Source organism: Protopterus annectens, chromosome 4.part0 (assembly GCF_019279795.1).
Source record: "Protopterus annectens isolate FY-2018-M chromosome 4.part0, PAN1.0, whole genome shotgun sequence".
In the NCBI taxonomy this organism is placed as follows: domain Eukaryota; kingdom Metazoa; phylum Chordata; order Ceratodontiformes; family Protopteridae; genus Protopterus; species Protopterus annectens.
The window spans coordinates 508,964,524-508,991,072 of NC_056733.1; the positions used below are offsets into that span (position 1 = coordinate 508,964,524).

The 26,549-nt window shown below is 43.1% G+C and overlaps 1 protein-coding gene across 2 annotated transcripts in view; it reads left to right on the forward strand.

Moving 5' to 3' along the window:
• The window catches only part of HECTD4 (HECT domain E3 ubiquitin protein ligase 4), a 5,422,508-nt gene that overhangs the window by 1,908,355 nt on the left and 3,487,604 nt on the right, over positions 1-26,549 (forward strand). The window contains exon 17 of one of the 2 annotated variants that reach the window (XM_044068422.1): positions 953-1,081. In XM_044068422.1, the coding sequence (XP_043924357.1) occupies positions 953-1,081 (129 nt within the window). The remainder of the gene's footprint in view (positions 1-952; positions 1,082-26,549) is intronic. The other variant, XM_044068423.1, reaches the window with a different exon arrangement.

Below are 26,549 nucleotides of genomic sequence, written 5' to 3' on the forward strand. Positions count from 1 at the left end.
TACATATATATATATATATGTTTGTGTGTGTGTATATGGGTCCCCTTCAAAACATCTAAAACCCATAACATCTAAATTCATAACATTGAAACCAGAACATCTAAAACCCATAACATTTATTTTATTTTATTTATTTATTTTACATTTGTTAACCGGGAAAGTCCGACTTGGAACGAGCTAATTTTCAGTGGAGGCCTGGGGAGAAAAGCTCCAGATGCATGTCTTTGTAATGTGGGGAGGAAACCAGAGCACCTGAAGGAAACCCACACAAACACAGGAAGGACATGCAGACTCTGCATAGAAGGCACCCCAGCCGAGAATTGAACTGGAGAACCTCTTGCTTTGAGGTGACAACGCTACCGCTGCACCACTGCAAATTCGATGTTATTGGTTTTAGATGTTTTGAAGGGAACCCATATATATATATATATATATATATATATATATATATATATATATATGTATATTTGTGTGTGCGTGTGTGCGTGCGTGTAGACGTGCTTGTGCATCTTATGATAGTCTAGTGTCCTGCCCAGGATTAGTTCTGTGTTACACCCATTGTCTGAGGTATGCTGCATTGCCCATACTACCCAAAATTGGATAAAGTGGTGTGGGAGAACAAATTAATAATTAAACTTCTTATTGTATTATGGATCTAGGGCAGTACAGTTTAGAAGTTGCAGGAGTTAGCTTTTACTTTCTATTTTTTCCAATATCTGTCTGTTTTTCAGGGAGTTGTAAGAGCAGCATGAATCTAGGTATAAATTCGTATTGACAAAGAATATTGGGCTGGAAGTAGGGATTTTCACAATTGCATTTTTTTTTTATTTTAATATACAGTGTTCCCAAGATAAATGAAATTGTGGGGCACCACTGGCAAACCAAGAAAAACTGTCTTCCATTCAAAAAGATGAAAACGTGAAAATATTATCAGCTTTTTTTCACTTTTTAGATGGCATCACCCTGCCTGCAGTATCTTATGGCTGTACAGAATCATCTCCTCAGCAATACCATCTTAATTAAGCCAGATGAACATGACGACAGTGACAGCTCCTTGCAGGGAGAGACATTGAAGGTACAGGTAAACAACAAGTTTTATTCTAGTAAGGATGTTTTCTTCTTTGTCATTCTGTCTCATTAATTCATTACACTGTATAGTTATTGCTTAGTAGTTGCTAAGTATTGTGCTGTCTGTCTTTTTATCTTTGCTGTCTGCTGATCATCACTCCTCCCACCATGAACCAGACCCATCTTTCCACAGTGAGGCAATGCCGGTTGCAGAGGCTGTCATTTAAGCACCTATCTGGATTTTTATGTTTTTTGGCTGTAACCCCTCCCATTTATGGTTATGTGCACACTGACAGTGCAGTAAGGCATGTTACCACATCCCCCCATGAAGGCTACTATGTACATGGTTTAGCAGGAACCAAGCACACATCCTGACCGTTGCTGCCAACAAGACACTTTTTTTCCTCTTATAGGTATCTACAGTACAGTAAGGTGGCCACTCTTTCTCCAGGATTGGTGAATTGGCTTTGGGCTTCTTGCTCATCCTTCCTTGTCTGATTCCTCCTGCACCAAAGCAGTAATACAACTCTGATCTTCTAGGCTGTAGTCAGGGATATATCCTTCTACACCGTGGCAGTATTGTGCTGTCTTTGGATGTGCTTTGGAACTGCAGTATAATCATCTGCAAGAAAACTGTCAAACATGTATCACTTGAGCCCAGAAGGGTTACATTGAAGTAAAACCATAAAATGGTTGGTATTCTTCACATGCTTATTAGATTACATGGGAAAGAGGTAAGATAAAAGAAATGTAAAATTATTCTTTTATATTTGCATCTCTTACAGACCACTCTATGGCAAGTTCTTTATTCTGTTACTTTTGATTGCAACACCCTATTCTCTGCTGTAGTGACAGGAGGACCTCTCATAAGTCAAATCTAAGTTTATATGGGTATGGCCTTGACTTATTGCTGTTGAGGCTGTAAATTCTGGAGAGTGCTGGGGATCTACAAGTTTGTTTTCTGTACTACAGGTTTGTGGGATTGTGCCCAGCATGAAGAAATTTGGTAAATTAAAAAACAAATTGAGAAAGCATAGTTAAAATACCCAGTGTCTCACCTACTGCAGAGAACCCTCTCTAAGGTTAGCTGCTAGAATGATTGCAGACATGTTAATTTGTAAGTTCTGCTTCCTTCATCAGAACTGTGGGATTGAATAATAAACATGTTCTCCCTGGAATGGAAAGGAATTTTCAGAAGTTTGTGAATTCCCTTCTGTGTTAATTGTGTTGATTCATGGGGCTCAGTCTCCAGAATCCTGGTGGTCTGCCAGAGTACTGTATCTCTCATCTTTCCCACTTCAGGCCCTCTGTACTGTCTTCACTACGGATATCAAGGCCCACTGTACTTGTCTTCACTACGGATGTCTAAGCGTCAGTTGTGTATCAGGATGTCAGATGATGCCTTCTTCAGATCATTCTTGCCATAATTCTTTGAGCACCTCAGTCAGACCAGTGGCATCATCAGTCCATCGGGTCATCCTGAAGCCAGTGTTTGCAGATAAGTACTTTTATGAGGAAATCTTATGTTCTTAATACTTTTTTTTTTTTTTTTAGTACGTAGTTTTGTGATGTCAAGTGCAAAGGTTTAGTAGTGGTATTAGCTGTAGAGAATAAGTACTGCACAGAAAATTCCATAATGTTTGCCCAGTTGTCTTCTGTATGCTTATTTTAATCATTGTACTAACAGGCATAAGGTGAAATGTTTAGAAAAGTACGTCACATGGAGATCACATTGTTGAGCTAAACTCACCATGATGCCAGCTAGTATTACCCCCCCCCCCCCCCCCGCAGTGCTCAAGGATACCACTGTGAGAGAGAGAAGGTTTCTTAGTCCCAGTATCTAGAGCCTTGCTTGACTGAGGCTTCTGGTATGACCCCTCAGTAGACCACCATGTCTTCAGTTTCAGTGATGTTCACACAAGTTAAAACAGCTAAGTTATCTGTCAGTCTCAGAGCTGCTGTGCAGCCTCAGGTTCTGATGCCTGCTTTATTATATCAGCAAGGGAGGGTGATATTTGTTCAGGAGAAAGTGAAGGGGGACTGCATCGCGGTCTCTGATATCTACCTGCTTCCCAGAAACCACAAGCCAGATCTCTGTCCAGACACAGACCCCATACACCAGAGCTGAAGCAGTCATCTATCAGGTTGCTGCAGCTGACTAGGTCTCAGCCCCCCCTGCCACCCAGATCTCTCTGTTGTCCCATGCTTTCATGGAATTCAAGAAGTCTAAGCAGCCATTGTCTGAGGAAGGCATCTGTGTCAGCAGTATCCTTTGTAAAAAGAAAAAGGAGCCTTCTCCCCAGAAACATTTGGACAGCTCAGCTCAGAGTTTAAATTGGAGAAGTTTTCCAATGTGAACTACATGTCCCCATGTGGAATCTGTCACTGACAACACCCTGTATTCACCTTTGCCACATGAGGATGTTTCCTTTGGAGATGTCCTTCATTAAATGAAGGAGGCTACTTCCTTTATAGGCGAAGCAGATGCTCTTCATGTTTCACTGTTGCAGTCATCACATTTGGGTTATCCCTGCCAGGCTAGCCCTCGGCCAGCCCGAATACCAGAGACTTAGTATTTCAGCATCTGTTGCTGTCGCTTGAGGACTGACGTCAGGTCATCAGTAGTATAAAGTAAGGCAGTCGACGCCATTGCATCATTTCTTGACGAGAAGCCCGAAGCAGAAGCAGTTCGCACAAGTGCCGGTCGGCCGCTACCTGAGTTTCGTCTTCCGAATTGAAGTTGAAGTCTGCAAAAGCTAAGTACCCCATTGGGGATCCTTTTTTTTTTGCACTAACTGATGTCAGAAAAAGTTAATAATTGTCTCGCCTGTGGAAAGGAAATACCACATTGAGATTTTGACTCTTATGGCGTCACTTGTTTAGACCACGACGTTCCTCATTGCAACTTCTGTGGTTTGTTTAATGCCAGAACGATCTGTCGGGCCCTTATTGTAGACAGTTATTTTCGCTTACAGTCCTGAATTCTGATATGGCTTCGGTAAGCCATCTGACAGCAGATCTTCTGGAAAAAAAAAATATATAAAGACAGAGACAGACCGCACAGGTCCAAGCCTACCGACGACGCTTCCATTAAGGTAGTCGTCAGTTCTTCAGTACTCAGTGAGATGCTTTTGCAGCCCCTGATGCCCACTTCTGTTGATTCACAGGCCACTACCAAGACCCTTTTGGAGTCCGGTATGGCACAAAACTCTTCTTCGACTAATGATCCTGCGGTCGCCTCATCCTTGGATGGGTCCGGAGCCGCTGAGCAGGCACCGGCTTTCGAGGAAGGCCTTCACACTACCGAATCTCGACACAAACCGAAGTCTTCTTTCGCAACTACCGTTCTTTCTAAAGCTACCAAGTTTCTCAGGCCCAGGGTATGAACCACACCCAAGAAACCGACGACCCAGGGTATGAACCACACCCAAGAAACCGACAACCCTCTATAAAACTTCATGCCTTTGCTATTTCTGGTAATTTTCCCACTGAGCAGCCCCTTTTCTCACACCCTCTGATCAAACAGTTCCTAAGAGAGGCTAGAAACTTGAGGCCACCCAGAAGGACCCCAACACCAGCTTAGGACCTAAACTTCATATTGGAAAAGCTCACCCCTATCCCCTTTCGAACCAGCTTTTTCTGCAGAGCTAAAATTTCTCTCCTGGCAAACAGCATTCCTTCTGACCATCACTCCAGACAGAAGACTCTCTGAGCTGCAAGCACTCATGGCTGTGGAACCCTTCGTCATCTTCCATGCAGACAGGGTATCCCTCAGAACTAACCCATGGTGGCTGCCAAAAAAATCAATTACTAGAAAATGGAAATCAAAGACTAAGCCAACTGTACTAGAAGTAGTGAGTATAGTAAAAAACATAAAATAACTGGAATTGGGATCATTAGAAAAGGGTAGGAGAAAATTACATAGTAAAATGGGAATTATGGGAATAATACATGCAGAGGAGGAATGAGGTTTAAAAGAAGGCAGGATTTGAATGAGCTATGTAATGTTTGACAATGACTGGATAGATTACAAGTGATGTATAATGTTTGCAACTACAGTTGTGTCATTACAGCTTGTAATGTATAATGTTTGCAACTAGAATTGTATAAGGATGGTTTGTTTTTATGTATATAAATGTAAGATTGCATATGTCATATGTGATAATAAAGATGTTTCTTGTTTAGAAAATAAGATGATGTGATAAAAAGCAAGGGGGGTGGGGCACACCTTACAATTGTGCAGACTGACACTAATAGTCTGGGACCTGTCGATGCATATCTTTGTGTCTTTAAGCAAGTAACATTCCTTAAACATTCGGTGTACCATGGCTAGGGTTCTTCCTCTGTGTAATATTCCTCATCACTATTGCTAAGAATTCTGCAAAAGATTAGGATAGGTCCAGGGGATACCTCTCAACCTCTTCACACAAGAAATCTGACAAAGTCTAAAATAATGGGAGAACAAAGGCCCATAAATAGTGACAGATTTTAAATACTGATTTTACAAACTTAGAAAGTTGCTATAGTAACATGGTTTGTGTTAGCATACCTTTTCTGAAGGCTATGAAGTCTGAAACTCAAATTTATTTGATTTACTATAAATTCACACATTTTTAGTGGGACAGACCAAAAATATGATGTGAAAGTCTAGACAGTCGAGAGGCATGGTTCAGGGTCCTGGTGATTTGTTTCTTTCTGTCCTAGGTAATTCTGTTTTTTTTTTTCCTTCTGAGTCACCTGGCGAGAAAGGGCCTTTTCTTCTTTTGCAACATTGCATATTGCTGATTCATGACCAAGGGGACACTGGTGCAGGTAAAGCTCAATACCTTAAAACTAGTAGTGTAACCCCTCTCAGCTTGATTTCTGTTTAGGGCTCTCTGAGGGTGTTAGACATCTGCGTCTAATCATAGTGTGAAGATGGGTGAAGGCTGCTAGCCTAGCCAGATAGGATTTTGTAGATAATTATGTCATTTGTAAATAATGTAAGCCACAGGCTTGCTTTCTTAAATGTGAAAAGACTGCATTGGGTATTGAACTGCAAAAATGTTAATGACAGTGCACTCAGCTGTAACAAAGCTGACAAGTCAATTCTTTGATGTCAAAAGTCAGAGCCGATGTATCTGGATGAATGAATTCTGCCTATTGTTTTGAGACCAGAGTTATTGGCTAGAATTTGCATGTATAATTTCTTTTATTGCTCTGGTTTCTGACCAGCTGCAAGACCAGAGGGGCTATTAACCTTTGAGAGTCTGTTAGCCTGGGAACCAGAAAGAAATGATGTAATCTGAAATGAATCATTGGTACTGTGTTATCAGTTTAAGGACAGAAAGAATGAGGGCATGAGAGCATTTGTCTTGAGAACATCCAACATCACCAGCACTGCCTGTATCTATATGTAAGTAGAATCTTAGACTTTACTGTTTCTCTTAGAAATAGTTAGGAAATTGGAAGATTAGACGAAGTGATTTTCTGTGATGTCAGAACTTTTCTACTGTATTATTTTAAACATTTCTCTGTGATCTCTGAACTCTTGACTAGCACTGTGTAGTAAGAAATATTATACTGTCTTGTATTTTTATTATTTATGATTAAATATTTTTAAACCTTTCAACTGTGGCTGTTTTGAGTAGAGATACTTTAAGCTCTAGAGTACATTGCATATATATATATATATATATATATATATATATATATATATATATATATATATACTGTGTCTTTCGGCTTATCCCGGTTAGGGGTTGCCACAGCAGAACTCCGGTCCACTAATGCTTGGTAGTGGATTTTTACGTGCCGAGTTACCAGCCCTGACGCACAACCTTCAACGAAGGCACGCCCGTTCATGCATGCCTCCACAAAGAAGACGCTCTAGCTGAGAATCGAACGGGACAACGTCTTGCTGTGAGGCGACAACGCTACCGCAGCGCCACTACCGTGGACATATATATATATATATATATATATTATATATAGTGACACTGTACCAAGTCACTACTTATAAGCTTTGCTGTTCAGTCACGTTTACCATTTGGATAATAATATTGCACAGTAATAATTGGACACCATTTAATAAGGGCCTTTGAGTAGCTGATAAATATTAGCTGGGTGGTGACAGTGATTTCTACCATATAGTCTGGGTAAAAGGGGCACAGCTGGAGAACCTGTGCCAGCCTTCCCCAGGAGTGTCTTTGTGGTTGTATATAACTTTTATCTCAAAGTGTTGTGTGTCTCAGCTATTTGGGCAGGGGCACAAAGCACTGGTTAGACAGAGAGGGTGCTGAAGGTTTTAGCTGGCCACTAGGCTGAGATCTGGATCCTGTAGCTGTGCCAGTGGGGAGTCTTATTGGGACCTGGAGAGAAAGGGAGAAACCAGCCTCCGACTGACTGTGATCACTCTATGCTCTTAAGGGAAATTGTACTTTACTGTATGTGTATTTATTATTTTTTCCCTATATGGACGCCCCTCACTGGTGTTAGTGACGAGGTTCTTTGTTTGGTGCATTTAGGAGACATAGATTCCCAGAAATGAGTGGGACCAAAGGCTTTGCAGCATTTAGTAGAGCTTCTCTCAAACGTTCTATTGTATCCCTTCATCGCTGTGCACGTCTCTACCTTTGCAGTGTGCCTCCACATGAATCAAACCTAGCTGAACCAAAGTATTGTACCTGCTGATTACTTGAATCAAAAAATACAACCTTGATATACCTCATCACTTTCATTAAGGCATGTACTGAATGAACTCCTGTCCAGTTGGTGAATCTGGGAATATTGAGGCAATGTTACAATTGCCTCATGTACACAGACAACCCTCTCCTCCTCCCACATAACACAAATACTTGCGAGAGACGCAGCTATTTAGTCAAACTGGAGGCTGAGCTCTCTCAACTCAGGACTGGCAAGACCAGACAGGAGGAGAAGGCAACTACACACACCACAAAACCAGTCTCACATAAAGCTATCACAACAATGAATCCAACACATACTCGGAGGCTCTGAGCAAAAATTTACCTAAACAGCAGAGGCCTCCAAAGCAGACACCCAAGCAACCACCACCTCATGACACACCACCAAGCAACCGCCACCTCATGACACACCACAGGCAACACATAAACCACAAAATCAGTGTGCAAAGCAGTCACAGCCCTTAAGGCCAAATACAACACCAAACATACTTGTCATAGGTGACTCCATAGTCAGACACACTGACGTCCCACTCACCAGGCTGAAAAAGGAGAGGGTCACAGTAAGCTGCCTATTGGGCGCTAGAATCCGCCACATAACACAAGCACTGGGGTCACTCCACAGCAAGTACAAATATGACACAGTCATTGTCCATGCTGGTGTGAACGACCGGAGACGTACCTCCCTGGACTACATGAAAAGAGACATAGAGGAGCTCTCTGATTATGTAGCCCAGGCAGGTATGACCCTGACCCTGAGCAGCATCCTTCCTTCACCAAGAATGATGCCACAACATAGAGACAAGATGATCAGCTTTAACAATTGGCTTAATTTCTGGTGTCATTCAAAGGGGATCCAATGTCTGTCTGCCTGGGATGACATGCTTGACAAGCCACGCTGCTTCGCAAGGGACGGCTTGCACCTGTCACCCCTGGGATTCCGGATATTGTCTCTTGCCACCCCCATAGTGCCTTTTTTAGGCAAGGCTCAAATTCTAAACCTACCACCCTGGAAAACAAAAATGGAAAGAAACTAAGGGTAATGCTGCTCAATGCCAGAAGTCTAAATCTCAAAATGCACGCACTCGAGGCCCTTCTCAGTATGGAGAACATCAATGTCTGTGCTGTGACTGAAACCTGGTTCAAGGCTCCTGAGAGCACCCCGGCACTATCAGGTCTTACCTCATATCATGCGTTCCGGCCCCAAAACCCGGACCATCAATGATACCCACACCTCCAGGTTGGTGGCAACGCACGAAGCATCGGAAACCATCCAGGTGCAATTAACCATAAGGCAAAACTGCTCTACAATTTGTAGCATGCTACAGGCCACCGTCTCAAACTCAGGAACCCCACACAGCCTTCCTGAAGACACTGGAGGGTATAAATGTATCTCCAAACACCATTATATTGGGTGACTTCAACTACCCGAATATAGACTGGGAACATTACTCAAGCCCAAACTTTCTAGCCCAAAGGTTCCTGGAGTTCATAAATTCAAATGCCATGGAACAACTAGTCACCGTTCCCACAAGAGGAGAAAATATACTAGATCTCATCATCACAAACATGGGGACAAAATGCTCCACACCGGAAGTATATCCTCATTGGTGAGATCAGATCATAAACTAATCTCACTGGATATCCACATCCCGCCCCCACCCCAAACAAAAAAGACCATAGTGAAGAACTTCTCTAAAGCAAACTTCACACTACTCAAGACTGGTGTGGTATCCTTCAAGGCCCCCGAGCCAGTGGAAACCACTACCCAAGCTGCGGAAGCCCTTACAAATGCCTTCTACGAACACCTCCAGGACTGCATGGATCAGGCAATCCCTAATAAAACCAAGACTCTTTCCACCAAGGGCAAACGTCCAGTCTGGTGGACCCCAGCCATAAACAAACTTTACAATAAGAGGAGAAAGCTGTTACATGACAGAGTAAAATCCATAAAAGAGAAGACACCTTTGATCATTATTAGTAAAAAAATATGAGCACTCATAAAATCATCCAAGGCCAACTTTGAGAGAAAAATTGCCATAGATTCAAAAGACAATCATAAGGCCGTCTTCAGCTATGATAGAAACCTGGGTGGAAACTTCCAGATATGCTCAGAATTAGTCCAAAATGATACAAAACTCACTGAACCCACAGACATTGCCAACATACTGGCAGACAGGTTCAGTGCAAACTTCACCCCCCTCTCCCCCCCAAAAGGAGAGATAACTATCCCAGCGGAGTGCAGCCTTCCAGACATCTCCAATGCGCAGGTGAAAGCTGCTCTCTCTAAAGCTAAAAACACAGCATCAATGGGACCGGATGGTGTCCCCGGCTGTGTGCTACACGAACTCAATGAGGAACTAAACCTGCACATAAGGCAGCTGTTTAATCTTAGCCTTACCACAGGATACGTGCCCAAGGAGTGGCATATGGCAACTGTGGTCCCACTCCACAAAGGCGGTGCCTCTACGAACCCTGGTAATTACCGCCCCATAAGCTTAACAAGCCTGGTCTGCAAAGCTATGGAGAGGATCATAATGGAGCTCATAAACAAAGACATAGGGGACTTGCAGACATTGGACCCGACCCAGTTTGGCTTTGTCAAGGGCAGATCATGCCTTTTGAACTTGGTCGACTTCTTCGAAACAGTCACCAAGGCCATTGATGAGGGAAAGGCAGTCCATACAGCCTACCTTAACCTTGCAAAAGCTTTCGACACAATACCCCACTCGGGTATTATAGAGAAACTTACCAGCTTAAATGTAAACCCATATGTCACAAGATGGGTTGCAAACTGGCTAAAGGACAGAACCCACAGGGTTAGAGTAGCTGGCGCCATGTCAGACTCCAAGCCGGTCACAAGTGGTGTCCCACAGGTCTCAGTCCTTGGCCCCCTGTTGTTCGGCATCTACTTCTCAGAAGTACAGGCAAACATAGGAGGATTATGGCTGACAAAGTTTGCAGATGACTGCAAACTGGGAGCCATAGTGGAAAGTACATCGGACACAGATATCCTTCAGAGGGGTCTCACGGAAACTGATAGCTGGTGCCAGAGCCATGGCCTTAAGTTAAATGCCAAAAAATGTATAGTCATACCCTTCGGGAAAAACAAGGTAACCCCAAGCTACCATATAGGTGGCAATCCACTAAGCACAGAAGAGGTTATCAGGGACCTGGGGACCCAGGTTGACAGTGGCCTTTCTTTTGACACTCACATTGCTAAAGTGGTTAGAAAACCTTCTACATTGCCCACCTGATCATGAAGGATTCACATCCAGATCAAGTGAGGTCATTGTTCCCCTGTACTCTTCACTTATCAGACCAATGATCGAGTACAATGCCCCATTCGGGATGCATCTCACCCGACACCTGCAGCAATTGGAAAGACCCCAAAAGTTCCTCACCAAAAGGATAAAGGGACTCCAAAATCTGTCATATGCTGCCAGACTGAAGAAACTCCAGCTCTATTCAGTCACATACCGTCTGCTCAGAGGTGACCTGTGCCTGACATACAAGGCCATGTCCAACCCAGAATTAATGGACATGCTCCACCTCAAAAAATCCAAATCTACCAGATCCACTAGAGCAAGCGACTTAAACCTTAGCACGGATATAAATAGAAAATGCTGGAGGGATAGATTTGTCACCCAGAGACTCCCTATGTTGTGGAATAAAATCCCGGTCCATGTGAGGCAGAGCACCTCGCTGGCTCTGTTCAAGAGAAATCTTGACCGGTGGATGGGAGATCGTAGGTTTACCCCGGGAATCATCTCTGTGTCACTGCTGGACAGAGGCACAACAAACTAATGGGTACAGTATTTTTTAACATAAGGGGTGGCGTAAGCCACAAAACTCTGGGCTAGGCTTATAAATGCCTTAGGGCAGATAGCCTAGTATAAACCTATGAACCTATGAACTTGGATTCCTGCAGTCTCTTCTGCAATTTAAAGTAAATATTTATAGTTTGCCCTTCTTAACACTATAAAAGTGAAGAAATATTGCAGTATTAAAGTGAAGTGTCGATGACAGGAACAGCTTGATGTTCTTCGTGTTTCACTGTTGCACTTAACACATTTGAGTTATCCCTGCCAGGGTAGCCCTCGGCCGGCCCGAATTCCAGAGGCTTAGTATTTCTGCGTCAGTTGCTGTTGCTTCAGGACTGATGTCAGGTCATAAGTAGTATAAAGTAAGGCAACCGACGCCATTACATCAGTCTGTCTTGCCACGGAGCCCAAAACAAAAGCAGTTTACACGAGTGCCGGTCGGCCGCTACCTGAGTTGTCTTCTAAAGCTAAGTACCCCGTTGGGGATCCTTTTTCTCCACTAACCAATGTCAGAAAAAGTTAACAATTGTCTTGTCTGTGGAAAACAAATGCCACATAGAGATTTTCATTCTTACCGCGTCACTTGCTTAGGCCCAGACCACAGCGTCCCTCACTGTCGCTTCTGTGCTTAGTTCAAAGCCAGAACCATACGTCTTCAGGCCCTTATTGTAGCTAGATATTTTCACGTACAGTCCTCAAATTCCAATATGGCTTTGGTAAGCCATCTGACAGCAGATCTTCTGAAAAAACGTAAAGATAAAGACAGAGACAGAGCGCACAGGTCCAAACCTACCGAAGACACTTCCGTTAAGCTAGTCATCAGTTCTCCGGTCCTTGCACTGTGGTTTTGATGCCCTAAAAGCTTCTTGCAGGGCAGAAGTCACCGGTTCTGTCCTTAGAAGACATGCATGGCTTAAGGAACAGCCCTTGCCAGACCATGTTAAATCTAAATTGTTGGATGCCCCCTTGCACAAAGACAACTTATTTGGCACTAGGCCTGAAGAGGTCTTAAAAAAGATGGAAGAAAAAGCATAATCTATGCAGACAGTTAAGGACTTTCTTACAGGTCCAGCCACCCAGGTTCAGCAGGCATTGTCCCTACAAGCACTGGTCCTTTCCTGCTCCCACCAGGTCATTTCATCCCAAACCCCATGGAAGCAGACCCCCCAGATAGCAGCCACAGGGAATGCAGAGATCTGAACAGCGGACTTCCTCCACTTCAAAAACAGGGAGTCTTGAGCCACCACCTTATGGTAAGAACTCACAATGACTCTCCTCCCCCACCACCTCCCTCTGCCCACCTTCACTTACCCCTAGGAGGAAAACTCTCCTTTCACACAAGCACCTGGGCCACCATTACTAACTACTGCTGGGTTCTCAACATAGTGTCCCAGGCATACAGATTTTATTTCCAGGCCCTTCCAACTCCAAAAGGGTTTCCAGATCTACCTCCAAACCAGTGAGCAGAGGCACAAACGCAAGTCCTTTCCCTGCTCTCTATGAGAGAAATAGAGCACGTTCCTGCAGAACAGAAAGGCCAAAGTTTCTACTCCAGACTTTTTCTGGAACCCAGAAAAGAGGGCACCTGGTGCCCCATCCTCGATCTATCCATTCTAAATATTTGGTAATACCAAAATTCAAAATGCTCACCCTCCATCAGCTGCTACCCATGCTCTCTAAAGATGCTTGGCTAGCCACCCTAGACCTGAAAGAGGCCTACCTCCACATTCCTATCAGGGAAGCATGCATGAAATATCTCAGTTTCAGGGCAGGATCTCTACACTTTCAGTTCTCTGCACTTCCCTTTGGCTTATCTACTGCTCCCAGAGTTTTCAGAAAATGTGTGGCTCCGGCCATTGCCTTTATCAGACAAAGGAATATTCAGATTTACCCATACTTGGATGACTGCCTAATTCAGAAAAATAGTCAGGAGAAGCTGCTCAAGCACCTGGCCTTTGTAAAGTCCGTACCAACCTCCCTAGGGTACACAATCAATGAAAAGAAATCCAAACAGGTACCCACCCAAAGGGTCATATTCCTAGACACCGCATGCCAGATGACATTCCTTACACCAGAAAAGCAAACTTTCCTGACAGCCTACTTCTCTCAACTAGCCACCAGACCCCAGTTATCTGCAAGGAAAATCCTGCAAGCTCTGTGGTTCATGGTATCTTGTATTCTACTCATTCCATATGCCAGACTGCATATGAGAAAACTTCAGTAGTACCTAAAAAGCCTTTGATGTCAACACTCTCAAGACCTGGAGACTGTTATACCCATGATACCTTGCCTCAGAAAAGATTTCCTTTGGTGGGCAACAGCATGCTCCTAAAACAAGTTACTACCTTTCTTACCACCCCTCGCCACCCAGAACCTTACCACAGATGCACCAGACTGTGTCTGGGATGGACACCTGGATGGCAGGTGCATGCAGGGCCAATGGAGCCCACAGCAAATCCATCTGCACATCAACCAAAAAGAGATGATAGCTGTCAAGCACACCTTGACAGCTTTCAAGCCCCTTCTCTCCCCAGGGACTCTCCTGATCAAAACAGACAACACCTCTGTGATGTGGTATATCAACAAGCAGGGAAAGACTCACTCCTACCCTCTATGCAGGCTGGCCATGACCCTTTGGCACACAGCTGCTGTCATGCAACTCCATCTGTTAGCACAATTCCAACCACGTTCTCAAAACTCTCTGGCAGACCACTTAAGCAGAAATCTTCTGGACCCACACGAGTTGCAGCTCAACAAAACAACCTTCACCCTAATAACTCAGAAATGGGGCACCCCCGAAGGTCAACCTCTTTGCCTCCCACACCAACCATCAGATCAGCAAGTTATGCACCAGGGAGCATCACTGCATGACTTGGAAAGTGGTTGTCCTGTCCTTCCCCTGTGTTAATCTATCGGTCTATGCCTTTCCTCCAGTATCTCTCATCCCCTGGGTACTGCTCAAAATAAAGGAGGAAATACCAAGGACAATTCTTATTGCTCCAGACTGGCCTTGCCAGCACTGGTACCCACTGCTGGCGCAGCCTGTTCCCACTGCCACTATGGCATCTCACTCAGATTCCAACCCTCCTGACCCAGAAGGAAGGAGAATTCATGCATCCCCAATTACAGATCCTCAATTTGGCATCTTGGCTTATTCCCTAACCCCCAATCAGTCTGGCAGCCTCAGTAAACAAGTTCTAAATGTTATACATGAGGCCAGACACCCTAGCACTAGATAGTCTTATGCTGACAAATGGAAAAGGTTCTGCACCTGGATTCAGGCTAAGGGAGCCAATACGGCACAGCCCTCCTTCCCTCTCATCCTGGATTACTTAGCTGACTTGCTACACAGTGGTCTCTCTCTTTCATCTATTAAAATTCATGCATCTGCTGTCTCTGCTCATTTCCCCACTGAGCAGCCCCTTTTCCTCACACCCTCTGATCAAACAGTTCCTAAGAGGGGCTAGCAATTGAGGCCACCCAGAAGAGCACCAACCCCAGCCTGGGACTTTAACTTTGTGTTGGAAAAGCTCACCCTGCCCCCCTTTGAACCAGCCTCTTCAGCAGAGCTAAAATTTCTCTCCTGGAAGGCAACTTTACTTCTGGCCATCATGTCAGCCAGAAGGGTCTCCGAGCTGCAAGCACTCATGCCTGTGGAATCCTTCATCATCTTCCATGCTGACAGGGTATCCCTCAGGACTAACCCAACCTTCATGCCCAAGATGATGTCCAGTGTGGCTCTCAACCAAATCCATTCATTTGCTCACCTTTTTCCCTAACCCACAGAACAAGGGGGAAGGGATCCTGCACACTCTAGATGTGCACAGATGGCTCAGGTTCTGACTAGACAGGCTGAATCCTTCAGAAAGTCTGGTCAATTGCTAGTTAGCTTTGCTGCAGGGGCAGAGGGCAAAGCCATCTCCAAACAAACCATTTCCAAATGGATAGCCCACTGCATCCATTTCTGCTACAAGCAACACGAAAAGCCTCCTTTCAAGGGGTCAGAACTCACTCCACAAGAGCAGCCTCCACATCTGCAGCTTTCTTCAGACGAGTCCCCACCAGGGACATCCTGGAGGTTGCTACCTGGACATCTGTTCACACCTTTACCAAACATTACCACCTGCCTATCTTCTCCAAATCCAGGGCAGGGTTTGCCTCTGCAGTCTTGCAGGGCATCCTAGCCAGCCCCTAATGTCCTTGACTGCCTCCACCCATTTCCTCAGCTTTGTGAATCAACCCAAATCTGGCGACTGCAACAGTGAAACAAGAAGAACATAGTATAGTTGTGTACACTTACCGTAAATGTAGATGTTTGAGTGTATACACTGTTGCAGTCCTGGTTTACCTCCCTCCATCCTCCTTTCTTCTCTTTCCTTACAAGGGACATGTTGGTATTTACTTTCTACTGGTGGGGGTTCTTCCACGAGAAGATGGCTCCCACTTGGGGGCTCCTGACAAGTTAGGGCAAAAAAAACTGATGTAGTGGCATCGGCGGCCTTACTTTATACTACTGACGACCTGACGTCAGTCCTGAAGCGACAGCAACCAACAGAGAAATACTAAGCCTCTGGTATTCGGGCTGGCTGAGGGCTACCCTGGCAGGGATACCCCAAATGTGATGACTGCAACAGTGAATACACTCGAACATCAACATTTATGGTAAGTGTACACAACTGTACTTTCTTACCCCCACTAGAGATAGTAACATCCTTGACCTGGTCATTACTAACATGGGTGACCGTTGCTCTATACAATACTCAACTCCTCCCTGGTTAGATCCGACCACAAACTAATCACCTTGGAAATCCAGAAATAATTTATTCTAGCGCCTCGGTGAAGTAGTATAAATTACAATTTGACTTTAAAAGAATTGCAGGCATTAAAAGTATTGTGTAGCAGGAATGATTTAGTAATAAAACCTCAGATAAGGGTAACAAAATAGTAATTATGAATGCTTTGCATATTTATGGCGTGTATGGAACATCTGGAAAATACTGAAGTTTATGTGAAATGTGAAAGAAAGGAATATGAACAAGCAATACTTAAATATGAAAAAATGCTGGATTTGAAGTGTTAGACTTTGTTATTTTACGGAGAAGGATGTAGAGGAAAAACTGTTCAATAGGAACAGTGAGAGAGCTATTTTTTTCTGTTTGCTGAAAATTCGCAAAAGGCTAGAGAAACCCCCCCCCCCCTGGTAGACCTATAATTTTGGGTTGTAAATGTTTTTTTACATAACATTAGTCTTGTATTACATCAAATTTTGATGCCTTATGCACGAAAATCGTCGGCCTATGTACAAGACAGTTTTGATTTTTTGGCTAAAATCTCTTCTATTATGTGGAATAAAAACAAATATTGGCTGGTATTAGATGTTAAAAGCCTATATACCAGTATCAAACATGAAGATGGTATTAAGGCCATCAAATATTTCAAGGGGGATAGCCCCTTTACTTATTTTGTTTCTGATTTGGTAGATTTTTGTTTAAAAAACAATTATTTTTATTTTGATAATGTTTTATATAGACAGAGAACAGGGTACAGCGATGGGGGGCAGCTTTTGCCCCCATGTACGCCAGTCTTTTTATGGCTTTTTTTGAGATTTCTTTTTTGTTTAAGTTAGATTTTATGATGAAATATGTGAAATTTTATTTTCATTACATAGATGATTTGGTTTTTGTGTGTGAGAATGGTTGGGAAGAAGTAGAGAATTTTGTGAAGGATTTACACAGAAATCCATTTAGTTTGGCCTTTGATGGTGTACAGAAGGGTGACAAAGTGGTATATTTAGATCTCATTCTAGAAGGAAATAGTAATGGGGATATTGTCGCAAATATCCATAGGAAGTTTGTAGATGAAAGTCAGTATCTTTGGGCCACAAGTTGTCATCCACCTCATGTTTTAAAAGCTTTGCCTTATGGTGAGATGTTACGTATTTCCAGATTGTGTAATGATAAAACTGTACTGACATGAGATGAATGAGACAGTTAAGATGTTCATAGCGAAGGGGTATAATATTAATGATATACAGGAAGCCCTTAATAGGATCATGAAAGAAATAGAAGGGTTAAGGTCTAGAATGGGGAGTACAAGACACAAACTTTCTCGACCAGGACTAATAAAGGAGAGAACAAACAGTAGATCCTATATATTTTGTAACAGGTTACAATATTAAAAGTGAGGAAATTAAAGAAGCAGTAGAACACTATTGGAAGTATTTATTGCAGGATAAATTCCTAGCCAGTATTTTTCCATATAAGCCGCCTTTTTCTTACACTAGAGGGGGAAACATCTTAGTGATATGGTGGTTCATGGCATGTTTATCATGCCAGCCCTAAGATTAGTGAGAGCTCCATCTGTAAAGGGAATGTTGGAATGTGGTAAGTGCAGTATATGCACCCACAAAGTAACTACTTTTCATAAAATGAATAGTGTAAGATTTGAACCTAGAAGTACATTCTGTTGTAAGAACAAGGGAGTTATATATGCTTTGAAATGTCCCTGTCACCTATATTATATAGGTGAAACAAAAAGAGAGTTCCGGATAAGGTTTATGGAATACTTAGAGACATAAAAAATTGTAGGGAGGATAAAATGATTGCTGTGCATTTTAAAACATTTCATGAAAGTAATGCTGATTTATTACAATGTACAATTTTAGAACAAATTGAATGCATGGATGGTACAGATGAATTATTGAAACAGAAATTATTGCATAAGGAAAGTATTTACATTTTAAAATATAATACATTGATATCTAAAGGTTTGAATAAGAAATTGAATTGGAAATGTTTGCTTTAATAGTTGAGTGTTTAATTAATGAGATGTAATTAGAGATGTGTGTTATATAAGGAGTGTTTTTTTGTAACTTTTTTATTCCATGAAGGTGGTTTCACCGAGGCGTTAGAATAAATTATTTTTTTTACTACATGGTTTCTTTTTACTACATTATAACGTTTGGAATCCTGTTGTAGTTTTGGCTCACAGATAGAACCCACAGTGTGAAAGTAGCTGACACCAAGTCAGACTGCCGACCATTCACGAGTGGACTCCCCACAGGGTTTGGTCCTGGGTCCTCTCCTGTTTCGTATCTACTTCTCTGAAGTCCAGGCCAACATGAATGAACTCTGGCTGACAAAGTTCGCAGATGATTTCAAGTTGAGAGCCATAATTAACTCCCCATGTGATGTTGACATCCAACAGAAAGGCTACACTGAGACCAAAGACTGGTGTCAGAACCATGGCCTTAACATCAGTGCCAAAAAATGTGTCGTTATCCCCTTTGGGAAAAACCCTGTTCCCATGAATTACCACATCAGTGGTTGTCCACCGAACACAGAAGGCGTCATAAGAGATCTGGGAACACAGGTTGACAGCAACCTCTCTTTTGACCACCACGTTGCCACTGTAGTCAGAAAGTCCTATGTGGCACATCTCATTACTAAGGGTTTTGCATCCTGGAAGAAAGAGGTCATTGTCTCCCTCTACTCTTCCCTAATTAGGCCAATCATCGAGTACATTGCCCCATTTGGCATGTTCCTCACTAGATACCTGCAACAACTGGAGAGGCCGCAAAAGTACCTCACAAAGAGGATCCCAGGCCTTAAACACTTGTCCTATATGGACACACTCAAAAAAACTACAACTATTGTCTCATATCGCCTACTTAGAGGCAATCTCTGCTTGATTTACAAAGCCATGTCTGACCCAGCTCTGTTAGAAATGCTACATCTAAAGAAATCCCAATCCCTTTGCACCACACGCTCCAGAGATCTCAACCTCATTACCCATAATCAACGGAACATGTTGGAGGGACAGGTTCATAACCCAGAGACTACCCTTACTATGGAATAGACTTCCCATATATGTCAAGCAGAGCGCCTCACTGGCCCTCTTCAAGAGAAATTTAGATGAGTGGATGGGAAATAGAAATTTCACCCTGGGGATCACTCCAGTGGCTCTACTCAACTGAGACACTGGAACTAACGTCAGGTGGCATGATGCCAGGGTAATCCTATGGGCTAGGCTTGTAAAGGCACCAGGGCCATTAGTCTAGTTACACACCTTTGAACCTATGAGGTGCTATACAACAAGAAAGAAAATGAAAAAAAAAAATAGAGAATGACTGTTCTAGCTGGACATAAATGCAGAAGAGGAGTGGTGGGCTGAATAGATAAATCAAATACTGTGTATGCTAAAGAGGAATGAGAGTTCATGATAAAGAATGTTTTCATGCAGATTACAAAGCTAAATAAGTTAGAAACACCTTACATGAGGTTACAGAAGCAGTTATGACGCTGTTCAGGAGCTTATTGAAGGCAATGAAGTTTAAAAGCAAAAGTTGCAGCATCAGAAGCTTAAATGGATTACATAGAGGTGGGCTTGATAGATCATGAGGACAGGGCACCATGAAAGAGTTTACTGGTAATATGAATTATTGAGAACATTGCAGGGAATGATTGTTAGGGGTTTATTCAAAGACATGTAGCAGTCTGAACTCAGATTACAATTGAGGAGCTCATAATTGAATATGCACACACAATTGCATGGATATCATGTAGCGGTGCACATTGAAACCCCCAACCAAGCTTGGTTTGCTTTGCATCTTATTTAGTTAAAGACAAAAATTGCTGTATAATTTGGAAGCCAGCAGTCAAGCTGTCCTATCTAGATACACCAGTATATGTGGAACAGAATCATCATTAGCAACACTGAAGAATATATCTGCTTTTATACCAGCTCAAAGACACTGTAAGATTAAGGGACTGGAATTTCATGTCATGTACCCAGTGCAGTTGCTAGGGCTTCCCATGTCCTTTGACCGGAGGAGGCAGTCCAAGTGATTGAAGGACTGGGAGCAAAGGACATCTTGAACAGACAGCTAAGGACACTGTGGACATTCTCAGAGACGAACAGCAAGTCTTCAAGTCTGTTGAATGCCATGGCACAAACTTGTTTTCCCTGCTTAAAAAAATGTAAGACACAGTGGACGCAGTACAACTAAGGTGTGAAAAAAATCATTTTAATGACAGCATGGCAAGATAACTGATTTATAGACTTGCATTATAAGTAGGTATGAGACATGCATTTAGTGATCTCTTTTTTTCTTTTTTACTTAATCCAATGTATGTTTCATTAGAACTACAGAAAGCTGAAAATACATGCTGGTTTGTACAATAGAGAGGCAGTTTTATTAGAATCAATATTAACGTGATGTTTTGTATACTGACAGATGGAGAGGTTGTGTGGATTAGTCATTTAACTTTGTGGTTGGTTACCTTTACAGCTGCTCATTACATGAGGATTGGTATAGTCTAAAAGAGGAGTGAATGCAAGAAGTGGTTATAAAGTACATCATAGATAAAACCTTACTTGCAGGTATGCAAGTAAATATAGGAATATAAGTTTAGTTTAAATAAACTGGGAGAAAAAGATGCAGTGAAATTTTAAGTTAATGATCGCTGTAGTTTAGCTCTTGATTTTGGTGATCCAAAAGGGGGAGGAGAGTCATCAGAGGCTTGCTTTACTAGTTTTAGTCTGCATAATTCTACAGTATTCTTGAACATTTGTTTGTAATAGTAGTTTATTTGCAAGAAAGTTATAAGATAAATGATAACTGAGGGCTACAAAGCAAACAATTATTTTCTTTGTGAAGGAGAAATTTTAATAAATTCAAATCGCAGAAGAGTAGAAAGCATGAATCAATCTTAGTGTGCACCCAAATTTAATAGAACAGTCTGAGCTTACCACAGTGGTTGTTTGCTTGATCAGTAATATCAGTTATGTAAACATTTAATTATCAAAAATACAAAAGCTTGCTATCAGCTTTGAAATTCTATCTATGTAGGATACTGGGTGGGGTAGTCAGATCTTGCTTCTTAAAGGGAATTTTTGATCCTGATAGTGCGATCTGAATCTGAACATAGTAGCTTTTAATCCGAATGAGTATGAAAATCCGAAAAGGCATAATATAGTCTGAAAGTAAATGCCAGAAAATGCATTACTGTATCTTTTGGGAAGTCATCTAGCCCAGGGAGCAACCACATTGACAATACATCCCTAAGAGTTGACCCAATTGTTTGGGATTTTGGAACTTATGTGGATAGTGAGCTAACTTTTGATCAACATGTATCTATTGTAAGAAAGTCCTTCTGTATTTTACAGCTTATAAACAAAAGGGGTTGTGTCTAGATCTAGGGATGTCATTGTCCCCCTTTATTCAGCCTTCATTAGGCCAGTCATTGAATATAATGCCCCCTTTGGCATGTATCTCTCCAGATAAATTCAGCAGCTGGACCGCCCACAGAAATACCGTAATAAAAGAATACAAGGTCTAACCAACATGTCCTACGTGGACCGACTCAAAGCCCTGTCACTGTACTCTGTATTCTACAGACTGCTAAGGGGTGACCTGTATCTGCCATACAAGGCATCCCCTGATCCATTACTGATGTATTTTTTGCACATCAGCAAGTTATATGGCATCAGAAATACTCTATGTATCTAAATCTCTTCTGCAGCATCATCAGAACAGTTTGGTGGGACAGGTATATTTGCAGAGGATACTGCTGTTATGGAGTACACTCCCATCCACATAATACAAAGATGTTCATCGTGCATGCAGCTGCAGTCATAACAGATGGGTTATCCTGCTGTCAGGCGGGTCCTCGGTCGGCTGAATTCCAAAGTCTAGGTCCGGCGTCGGTTGTCGTCGCTTCTTCCCTGACGTCAGTGCGGCAGGGGTATAAAACAGGCAGCCGACGCCATTTTCTTCAGTCTTTCTTGCCGCGCGGTGCCTGAAGCAGAAGCAGTTCGCAAGTGCCGGTCGGCCAGCTCCTGAGATTTACGAAAGTATTTCAGCCGAAGTCTTCTTGAAAGCTAAGTACCCCGTTGGGGAAACTTTTCTTGCCTCAGACCGATGTCAGACAAAGTTAATAATTACATTTCATGTGGGAAGCAAATACCGCATAAGGATTTCCACTCTTTCTGTATACCTTGCTTAGGCCCAGACCACGACTTCTCGGCCTGCGGTTTTTGTGCTAGATTCAACAAGCGCACTATTAAGCGTCGGGCGGAGTTCGCCCTTCACTTTTTTGGCAAAAAATTTAATTATATTATGTCGTTGGATACTCCGACTCCAGTTTTGAGCAAAAAACGCAAAGATAAGGACCGACATACAAGGTTCGCACCTCCTACTGAAACCACGCTAAGGCCGACTACCGGTTCTCCGGTACTCAGCGAGGCGCCTACGCAGCCCCTGAGTATCGATGACAATGCATTACCGGTGTCTTCAGTACCCGAGGTCGCAGGCTCCTCGGCCCCCATTCCTACTACAGATACCGACGCCACTCCTGGCGGGGAAACTCAGAATTTAGACAGGCCTGCCATTTCTCAAGAGGTCTTCAGGCCTTTCTCCATCTCTGTTAAAGCCTTCACTAAATCTAAAGCAGCCATGAAAACCAAAAAACAGGTTCCTCAGACCCCCTCTCAAGGCACCATGCATAAAAAACAGATGCTTAAAATGGCTGAGGATTTGTTTACTCTTATCAGGGGTTCTCAACCCCCCTCTGACAAAAGGCCCAGATTAGAGGAAGACTACCCTTCCTCAGATCAAGCTTCTATTACCTCAGAACTATCTGAGGACCAGGATTATGCCTATTCTCCATTCGAAGACTCTGATGCAGAGGAGTCTATTCCCTCGGTCTCCCCCCCTGAGGACTTCTCTTTTGGGGAAACCCTGCATACATTGAGGGAACACTTTCACTGGGAAGGCCAAGATTACTCAGATTCCAAGAAAAGGCTCAGGGAATTTCTTCTGCTCCCCCAGCAAAGGCCTCTGGCTATCCCTCCTGTTTTAGATATATTGGATGATGTGTACACAGAAGCCAGCCTTAATCCAGATTCTTTGCCTCCAGCTCCTGTTAAACCAGACAGGTATTACCGGGTTCCTGATTCTCACCAGTTCCTATATAAAAGCCATACTGCTGACCCAGAAACAATTTCACAGGGTCCCAAGGGAATTAAGGCCTCTACTGCTAAAAAACCATTACCTTCAGAGAGAGATTCCAGAGCTTTAGAAAGGTGGGGGAAAAAGGTGTACACCTCGGCCACTTTAACCATGAGGGCATTAAACTGTCAGTTCCATATGTTAAAGTATCAACAGTTTTTGATATCTCAGCTGAAAAGCAAGATGACACAACCAGAACAACCAGATTTAAAAGAGTTGCAGGATTTGTTGCATGGTGCAGAACAAGTGGGTAAACATACCTTGCAGTGTGGTTTTGATGCTTTAGAGGCCTCATGTAGAGCTGCTGTTACGGGGTCTGTTATACGTAGGCATGCTTGGCTCAAAGAGCAAACCTTACCAGATCATGTCAAAGCTAAATTATTAGATGCACCTCTTCAAAAAGATGTATTGGTTGGTGTTAAAGCTGAGGAGGTGCTAAAGAAAATGGAGGAAAAAGCGAAATCAATGCAAACAGTGAAAGATTTTCTGCAGGTACAGCCTCCACATTTCAGCAGAAACTGGCCTTCAAAAAAATTGGTCCTTTCCAGCCACGGACAGACCTCAAAGGGGCAGATACAGGCGTCCAAGGGGTAGAGGGCAACCTCAAGGATCTTTCAGAGCCAGACAGTGGCAAGCACCAACCCCAAGAGGTGGAGAAGATAGATCACAGTCTTTTAGAAAACAGACACAATGACTTACCCCTACACCTGCCAAGCAAAGCTTTAATGGCAGCACCTTTGGGCAGAAAACTGACATTATTCTCAAAGAATTGGCATATTGTTACAAAAGACAAATGGATTCTGGACATTATAGAAAGAGGCTACAGGTTCCACTTTCACACCCTTCCAAAAATGAGAGGCATGCCAAACCTGCCACAAAATCAAAGGGCAGAGGCACAAAAACAAATTTTAGCTCTCATGGACTTGAAAGCAATTCAAGAGGTACCTGCAAAAGAACAAGGTCAAGGGTTTTATTCCAGACTATTCCTGGTACCAAGGAAAGACAAAGATTGGAGACCTATCTTAGACCTGTCCATCCTAAACACATATCTACAGGTGCCAAAATTCAAGATGCTCACATTACAGCAGCTTCTTCCCATGCTGGGCAAGGAGTCTTGGCTGGTAACATTGGACCTCAAGGAGGCATACTTGCATGTCCCTATCAGACAAGATTGTAGAAGATACCTCAGATTTCTTGCAGGTTCAACCCATTACCAATTCTCTGCATTGCCCTTTGGCTTATCTACTGCGCCCAGAGTGTTTACAAAATGCCTGGCATCAGTAATCGCCTTCTGCAGACTACAAGGGATACAAATCTACCCATATCTGGATGACTGCCTGATCCAAGCGGACAGCAAGGACATACTACTGCAGCACCTGGCGTTTGTAATGAAACTGTTGAACTTCCTGGGATACACAGTCAACAAAAAGAAATCAAAACTAATACCCTCTCAACAAATAACTTTCCTGGGTGCCAGCTTGGATACAACCACCCAGATGGCCTACCTCACGCCAGACAGGCAAGGGCAACTGTCTCAATACTTCAGAAAAATGGCAACTTACACCAGGCTAACTGCAAGGAAAGTCCTGCAGGCTCTGGGATTCATGGCATCTTGCATCCTACTAATCCCATGGGCAAAGCTGCATATGAGGAAACTTCAATGGTAACTAAAAAACGTATGGTCTCAACACAGCCACAGCTTGGAAGCAATTATACCACTCATTCCATGCCTTCAAAAGGAATTTATGTGGTGGGCTCAAGCTTGCCAAAGAAACACAGGTCTTCTGTTCTGTGTACCTCAAGCAACTCAAATCATCACAACAGATGCCTCAGACTATGCCTGGGGAGCACACATGACAGATCAGTACATTCAGGGAAAATGGACCCGAAAAGAGAAGCACCTTCACATCAACCAAAAGGAAATGCTAGCCGTGCAAAAGGCTATTATGACCTTCAAAGACCTACTGTATCCAGGCCAGCTATTGATAAGGACAGACAACACCACAGTGATGTGGTACATAAACAAACGGGGGAACTCATTCATACCCCCTGTGCAGGCAAGCCATGACCCTATGGAACACAGCACTGGAATTGCAAATTCAACTACAGGCACAATTCCTGCCAGGGAAGGAAAACACACTGGCAGACAACCTAAGCAGAAATTTGACAGATCCACACGAATGGTAGTTGCATCCTCAAGTTTTCACAAAGATAACTCAGGCATGGGGACAGCCAGACATAGATCTCTTTGCTACCCACAGAAATTGGCAGTTGAAAAAAATTTTATTCAAGGACCTATCATCCACAGGCCTGGAAAGTGGACGCACTTTCCTTCAATTGGGCAACATTGACAGTCTATGCCTTCCCGCCTCTTCCTCTGCTGCCCAAAGTTCTATTAAAAGCCAGAGCAGAGAGGCCGAAAATGATTCTCATTGCTCCAGACTGGCAAAGACAACACTGGTATCCGCTCCTGAAGAGCCTGACACATTCCACACCATGGATCCTACCTCTAGTCCCTCTTCTGTTGTCCCAGCACAACTACAAAACTCTTCACAGCCATCTCAAAACTCTAAATCTAGCTGCATGGAGAATTCCTTGATTTCCCAACAGTTTTTCCTTTCCAAGGAGGTGCAGGATGTCATCTTGGAGGCCAGAAGACCTTCTACTAGAAAGGCCTACTTCGCCAAATGGAAACGATTTTGTGCCTGGAATCAAGAAAAGGGACAGAATCCTTGGGTAATAAATATACCTCAAATTTTACAGTACCTAGCTGAGATGTTAAACAATGGACTTTCCTTCTCCTCCATCAAGATCCACGCTTCAGCCATTTCTGCACAATACAATACAGATCCTCCTTTATTCTCTCATCCTCTCTTAAGGCAGTTCCTCAGAGTGGCAAAGAATATAAAACCCCCAAGGAAACCACCAGTCCCTGCTTGGGACCTCAACTTCGTATTGGAAAAGCTG